The sequence below is a fragment of the Xiphophorus hellerii genome, chromosome 19 (assembly GCF_003331165.1).
Source record: "Xiphophorus hellerii strain 12219 chromosome 19, Xiphophorus_hellerii-4.1, whole genome shotgun sequence".
Classification (NCBI taxonomy): Eukaryota; Metazoa; Chordata; class Actinopteri; order Cyprinodontiformes; family Poeciliidae; genus Xiphophorus; species Xiphophorus hellerii.
Genome location: NC_045690.1, coordinates 2,105,447 through 2,113,266, shown reverse-complemented (window position 1 = coordinate 2,113,266; position 7,820 = coordinate 2,105,447). Strand labels below are relative to the sequence as shown.

At 40.4% G+C, this 7,820-nt stretch overlaps 1 protein-coding gene across 1 annotated transcript; it reads right to left on the bottom strand.

Annotated features, from left to right (window-relative positions):
• Window positions 1–468: 468 nt before the first annotated feature.
• On the bottom strand, window positions 469–7,221 carry klhdc2 (kelch domain containing 2). The gene is given in 15 exon segments (XM_032547112.1): window positions 469–1,432; window positions 2,255–2,307; window positions 2,385–2,472; window positions 2,555–2,627; window positions 2,708–2,814; window positions 3,441–3,499; window positions 3,739–3,819; window positions 4,155–4,238; window positions 4,344–4,428; window positions 4,510–4,622; window positions 5,058–5,175; window positions 5,263–5,342; window positions 5,425–5,536; window positions 5,538–5,695; window positions 6,994–7,221. Coding segments are annotated over 14 exon segments (1,323 nt in total). The 5' UTR covers window positions 5,684–5,695; window positions 6,994–7,221; the 3' UTR covers window positions 469–1,308.
• Between the last annotated feature and the right edge of the window lie 599 nt (window positions 7,222–7,820).

The following is a 7,820-nucleotide window of genomic DNA, read 5'->3' as shown; positions in this document are numbered from 1 at the left end:
CGAAGCCAACTGACAAACTGACGGCGTTTCAGTGCAACGAGATCAGAGCGCTACAGGAGCCATTTTATTTACAGCTGTACAGACGGATCAGAACCAGCAGGTGACCGGATCGTCTCTCCAAGCAGAAATCTGCCGAGATCTGAAGCAAAATGACCTGAAACCAGGTAACCTGCTGCTAAATAATCCCAGCCTTTCTGCTTGGATTGGACTTTTTAGTGTTCAAACAAATGTACCTGTAGATTTCACAATTTTACAGTTGCATGAAGTTAATTTAAAGATTTACACTCATCTCTGGTTTTCTCAGAGTTTCTGTTCAGGTTGAGAAGGAAGCAGAGGAGACGTTTCTGGTTTCCTCTTCTGGACTGAAGCCAAAAAGCTCCCAGGTTTGGACTTAAAGGGTTCTGGAAGCTTCTCCGGATTTTTATGTAAGAGAGCAAATATACATTTGTACTTTCTGAGATTCAATAATCCAGAAGAAATTGTGGCTTTATTACTGCAGAGGAGTACAACAAAGTATTGCCGCCACGATGAGAAAAATAAGTTACCAACAAAACGTGACATGAGAAAAAAATATAGAAATTCGTACAATGAGAATAAAGTCATAATGTTACAAGATTTAATTCATGAGAAAAAAAAGTCAATGAGTTGAAATAATGAGAATAAAATTGTAATTTTATAACTTCAACACAAAAAATAAATTAAAATGAAGAATATTGAGCATCTTGTGAAGTTATACTTTATCGGTTTTACAAATGAAGTAAAAAGTTTTATCAGTAGCAGAACTTTGAGACGATTGTGAAAACCAGAATCACAAACTGATCTGGACAACAAACCTTTTTCAACCTTTTTCTAGTATTTTTACAACTTTCTTTTGGTAATCTTATAACTTCACCCTCATACTTAAAAAAAACAAATAAATCTCTTTGTCTGGCCCTAACAGTCAGCTGCATGTGGACTTATAAAATGAAAAGCTGACCTCAGAACCAGAACCATATCTGAACTTTAAACCACAGTTTGTTTTTTCCTGTCCTCACCTTTAAACATCTGTTTTTCAGCTGCAGCTGCCTCTGAGGCCAGCTGTTGCCGGGCAGAAAAGCGGGTCGATTCTGAGGGCCATCCTGATTGGTCGGCCTTGTGGTCAGCCCGTTTCCGAAAGTTCTGGTGAGACTCCAGATGTTCTCCTGGCTGTGCAGGGAAATAACTGGGCGCATCGTCAGAAATAGAAAACTTTCTTTCTTCTTGTCTTTTTAATTCATGTTTTCACACGTTAGCGCTCCAGCAGAGCTAGCTGGTGGGTTCTGCCTGGTTCTAGGAGCCCAGCGTGTTGACCCGGGTCATCCTCTGCTTCAGGCTGTGCAGCAGGTGTTTGGGCAGGCAGTCCCAGTGAGAGGACAGCCGTTCCCGGTGCTGCAGAACCGCCTCCATGCAGAACCTGAGGAGCACAGGTCCGTTAGCGGCTAAAAGAAGAACACTTCCTGCTGCAACTTTTATAAAAATTATTTTTACATATTAGTTGAAACTGTTACAGTATAGAATGAAACAGAAAAACTGTGTCTCCTCTGCCGTCTCCCGGTGTTAACTAGAAACAACCAATCAGAGCCAGGAGGCGGGTCCTAGTGGTGTCAATCATAAAGCCTGTTGTGAAAGTTAATGCTAGTTAGCATGGCCACCGACAGAGGTTTTCCTGTAAGGATGAGTTGACTCTCTGCCATTAACATATTTCGCAGCGTATTTATGAGGTTGATTGACAGCGCTAGACCCGCCTCCTGGCTCTGATTGGTTGTTTGCAAAAACCAATTATGTCATAATTTAATGCCTTGAAATTGGGCCTCTGTCTCTAAAAACTCCTGCTCTTTCAGGAAGTCATCATCTAAACGTTTTTACCAGTGTTGCTCTGAGAAGTGGCTCAGCTGTTCCACCAGGTGTTTGCTAATTGCTACTGGCTAGTCTGAAGGAGCAGAGTGGGTGCTGCTCTGACAGGCAGCAGCTCATAAGGAGGAGCTGTGTCTCGAAGGCGGGGCTAGGTACCACCAGGCATTTTGAACAGCTGAATGGTTGCCATGGTGATTAAATGGTTTCTCAAACATGCATGAAAGAATCAAGGCAAAAGTCCTGGAATGTTTCTGATGAGCGAATTAAGTTAAAACGCGATCAAACGTTAAAATAAGTTGATTTTACTTCATACCGCCCCTTTAACAAAAATGTGAAAACCATATTTTAATAAAAGTTACTTCCTGAAGCTTTAAACACTCACCCGACTAACGATTTGGGCTGGACGTTAAAAATCAGCAGCTCGTTGCTGTGAGCCTGTCAGGAGGAGGAAAACAGGATGAGAGACGGTCTGAGACAGGAAGTGGTCATAACCTGGAGGATTTTCAGCTTACAGCTCTCTGATGAGACAACAGGTTGTTGGCGCAGCCTCCGAACACAAACACCTCACCGTCCGGCCCGGAGCACGCCGTGTGCCACAGCCTGCAACGCAGAGAGAGAGAGGCGTTCAGCAGAGAGGAGGCGTTCGGCGGAGCGGCGGCGTTCGGCAGGACAGGATGCTTACCTGGGGCTCTGCGTGTAGCTGTGCTTGAACGGTTTCCAGTCGTTCCTGCTGACGCAGTACAGCCACGCGTCACCTGGAGGATCGGTACAGCGTTTCAGAATGACTTCCTGTTCAAACGATCACTCAGCCTGGGAATCCAAATACAAAACTCACTGAGTGTTTCTCTCTCTGTGGTGAAACCTCCAAACAGGAAGATGTGATCTGGTGAAACTGGAGTGAAGGAATGCCAGGACCGGCCCACAGGATGCTGAGGAACGCTCCTGCAGAAACAGCAACAAAGCGGGTCAGAATGAGTCAAAGCGGGTCAGAATGAGTCAAAACGGGTCAGAATGAGTCAAAACGGGTCAGAATGAGTCAAAACGGGTCAGAATGAGTCAAAGCGGGTCAGAATGAGTCAAAACGGGTCAGAATGAGTCAAAGCGGGTCAGAATGAGTCAAAACGGGTCAGAATGAGTCAGTTTTTCCTTTTATTATCAAGAAAACAAATCAAGAGAAGCTGATTAATTTAGATTTCATTTCTGCTTCAACCCGTTGTCTAATCTGCATGATTTTTACAGAAATTAAACATCTTTATCTAAAATCTGAACAAGAATGAGACCCAGTGCCTCCATTTCAAGCTAAAAACAATAAAAAATACAAATGTTAATGTTTTTTTTCCTGAAGATGCTTTCTTTTCAACAAATAATCAAGCTGCTGTTATTGCATTTTAGGACATAAAACAATGAATTGAATCATTTATTTGCATCTTTTATTGCATTTCTAATATTACATATAAAAGGCATACATGAATAATCAGTGAAATGTGGCATTTTTTCTATCCTATTAACAGATTAATCGATAACTAAAATAATCACTAGTTGTGATCACAGTCCAAGTTCAAACTTACATTTCATGCCACTCCCACGTCTCCAGGTTGATGTAATACAAATCGTTCAGTCTGTAATTCTGGAGAAAAACAATAAAAGTGTTTGGGAGGATCGGAGCAAAATATATTGAATGTTTGCATTTCTGTAACTCAATTTGACTATTTTTACATAATTAATACCAAACATTCCCCAGTAAACCTTCAGCTCAGACTGTTTAAATGGCTCATCTGAAGGATTTATGATCTTAACATTATATTACTGTAATAAAAGTATTGTGGCAGAAAACATACAGACTGGAAGGAGCAGAGCTTCGCTCACCTTGAATCGCCCTCCGAACACGTAACCGCGGTTTCCCACCGTGGCACATGTGTGAGCTGCTCTGGGGGACGGCGTGTTCCCCTGAAACACGCCGACAGGAACACTCAGAACCACTCAGAACCACTCAGAACCACACAGAACCACGCAGAACCACTCAATCACTGTAATGGCTTTTTAATTGGGATGAAGCTCTGAGAAACCGGGTCGACATCGATGCTCTGGTCTATATAAATAAATATAATTTTTTATTTCTTTCTTTTTTACTTACACTTTATTATTTTTTCTTGATTCTTTTTCATTTATTTATTTTTCTTTATTCATTTATTCTACCTCTCTTTGCAGGTGTCACTGCAGATGCATCGTTCATCCCCAGTTTGCATTAATGCCCATAAGGTGGCGCTGCTGCACGTCTTCACCTGAGTGATGGGTTGACTCCATGCTGAAGTGTCCAGGTCCAGGACATGGATGTGGTTGTTCCAGCCTCGTTCAGGACTGTCCCACTGATGCACAAAATACAAATAAATATAAATACGTCAACATTCAAAGAGCCTCTGGAAAAGAAGGATCTTATCTTCTACATTTGATGCTGTTATTAGTTTACAGACATTAAGAGAAGACGTTTCATCGGTCTCGAAAGTCCCTCGATGAGATCCCTGCGGAGTGTAGCCGTACCCACCGAAAAAAATCAGTCTGCAAATATAAAAGATAAAGAAATCACATCATCCAGGAGAAACAAACCCGATAACATGGCCAGGGGAAGGAAGACGTCACCTGTTCTTGTGGACCCAGCATCCCAGCTTGTCCTTGGGGGACGGAGGAAGTCCTTTCAGGTCCCTCATTTCCTCCCACACCAGGCTGGGCGCCCTCAGAGGCAGACGGTAGATCTGGAAGGAAAACAGGGCCGGTGCTGCATTTAAACACTCAACAAGGCCTTTCATGACAACACAATTTGGCCCAGAAGTTACTGCGATAAATGATAATATTCTTTTCAGACCATTTTGAGAAATATAATAGTACTGGCATAATAATGTAGGTTCACCCTCCTAAAGATTAATAATCTTTCATTTTTTAAAAAACATTTAACAATGGCACTGGAAGACATTTTAAATATAAACAAAACAATAAATAAAATGACTGAAATCTCTGCAAGTAAAACGATTCTCCAAAAAGCGTAAGCTGAGACCAAAGCGCCAGACTGAAGACTGTCATCATCCAGTTTTAGGTGGAAGGAACCGAGAAAAACAATCATGAAAATGGAAATTATTGAGCTCGTTTTAACTCATCATGGGATGAATTGATTAATTGTTCTCTCAGCATACCCTGTTTGTGTTTCCTCTGGCATGATGCCCCCCGAACAGGTAGAGGACCCCATCCAGACACGTCCCGCAGCTGCCGGACATGGACGTGTGCAGGTTCCCTCCGGCGACATGCTTCATCCTGCAGACATGTCCAACCGTTTTTATGATGTTTTAACTGCAGCGTCCATAGAAATGACGACAGGAAGTCCACCGTTTATTTCCTCACCAAACTCCTGACTCCATGTTGTAGGTCCACACCTCATTTCTGGGCAGGTATAAATCAAAGAATCCATGATTTTGGCCATTCTTGTTTCAAAAAACAAAAGAGAATATGATTTAGAAAACTGAAATAATGACTGAAAGTGTGATTACGTGGTTCAGCTCCTACCTTATATCCGCCCCACACATACATGATATTTCTATCAACGACAGCGATGTGGCCGCTGCGCTCTGCTGGAGAGTCCAGCTCAAAAGACTCTGGCGCCTCCTCGTCGTCCTCAGTCCACCGGCTGTTCGTCCTCGTCCCGCCTGTCCACCACCCTGAAAAGCCTCCTGCCACCCCAAAAAGCCTCGTCCTCTCCGTCATCGCCATCTCTGGCCGGTAGATTTCCTGCGTCCTCCTCCATGCCTGCCTCCCTCTCTGCCATGTCAGCGTCTCCCTATAACCACTTACAATTACTTGAGTTGTTTATTGGGAAAAATCTACTTTTTATGCACTGTAATCTTTTAATATAATGAGGTATAGCTCATTTTACATGACCAGAAGTTTTGGATTTCTACCCACAGAGTAACTTTACTGAATGAAAAAATGCAGGAGACATCTTGTTTTTATACAAGCTTTGTTGTTATTTTCTATCTTCTGAATAACTTTAGGATAAAAAATATATATAGTAAATATTATATTTTGTCACTGGAAGTACTCTACCCTGTTCTAACATACAGTAAATATTGGTTTAATGAGATTCATGGTGAAATACCAGAATTTGCACATAAGTATATTTTTGTCTGTCTGATGACTGAATTTTTAAATATTAAATTAGACATTCTAATCAGGCACTGGTACTTTTTTTTAATCAAATACTTTTTTACTCTTGAGTAATTTCTTAGTCAGCTACTTCTTACTTTTACAAGAGTAAAAATATGTCATACCAGTGTACAATTTTTGGGTATGCTACCCAAAAATGTCTATAAACAAAACAAAGAGGATGTGTGATTTTGTGGGCTTTTATTTTGTTCCTAAGATCCAGAGAACCTTGTTACAGAGTATTAGAAATCCTACATCATTAGAAAATATGGTACCTTCTCCCAGAAAACAGAAAATGAGACATGATTGTGTCAGAATTAAAACATAAAGCCAAATCAACTCCAAAATTGTTAGACTTGATAGAAAAAAAAACAACCTCATTGAGAGACTTTGCAAGGAGGTGGAATGGAGAAATACCCCTGTGTGTGTGTGTGTGTGTGTGTGTGTGGGGGGGGGTGTGCGTGTGTGTGTGTGTGTGTGTGCCCCAGACTACATTAACACACTCGTGTTAAAGTTGGTAATGTTCAAATATTTTCTGCGTCAGAACATGTTGCTTCAACAAAAGATGGATTTATTTTACGGCTTTTTCCACTAATTAGCCAAACGTTGTTAGGGGCTAGCTAACAGCAGCTAAACTACCAGCTGACCCACTTTAAAAGCTTAAATATTCAGCGTAAAACCCACGTTAGCTGCTGGGAAACGTAATAACATAAGCGTAAAAACTGACCTTAGTAGTTTGGACTTTTATTCTTAACGACTTTAAAAGACAGAGCAATAAATCAAGTGACAGCCGTTTGTCATTTTCAGTCCAAGTTCCAAAACATTTCGATAAATTAGCACCGAGCTAAGCTAATGTTAGCCGCGTCTGTGTTGATTTTGACCCAATATGTGACAGGCCTGCTCCAGCTGTAAACACATTAGCCACAAACTTACCTTAAGGTTGTATCTTATCTGAAATACTCAAAACGATCCTCAATTTCTAAGCTTATAATCAGACCGGATATAACCCACTTTTCAAGCGGAAACGAGCCAGCAGATCGTCTCAAATTACTCGGAGATACAAAGACTTTCAGAGCATCTATAAAAATCGTAAATGTTTTGGTGCTTTTAAAAGCATTTTTTCTTTGTGAGTTGTCGTATAACAAAAAAAAAAAAAAAAAAAGAGTTAGTGGAAAAGGCATGTAAAAATAAGCATCAAGGTGATTACAAGAGCGATACTTTCAAAATAAAAGTCGAGTCAAAGGAGTTCTTATTTATTTTAATTTATAGTTCTTAAACAATGAACAAGGCAGAACAAAAGCATCTTGTACAGGAGAGGTTAAAGACCCACACGACCACATAAAACATGAGATCCATACACAGCAGGAATAAAAAGACGTTAAACAAATACATATCTAACAGAAATAACCAAAATCACATACCATTTGAAATTAAAGGTTTAAAAGCAAAACTACATTATCGCGATGATAATGTAAAGAAAACTTACAGGAAGGGTTAATAGGACAGTAAACTTTTCACAAATAACCATTTGACTTTATTGTCTTTCTACATGTTCGGTTTGTTTCTATATTATTTTCTCAACAGTAACTCCTAAACGTTTGGTTTGAAGCATAATTTAATGCCATCAATGGATAATTTCACAAAACGGATGAACATACCTCAGTTTGTTCTGTCAGATGGAATGGGACAAAATTTCAAATTATTATAAAAACTTTCTATAAGGATACCCAAAAAAGTTTAAGACACTTTAAAAAGCAAAT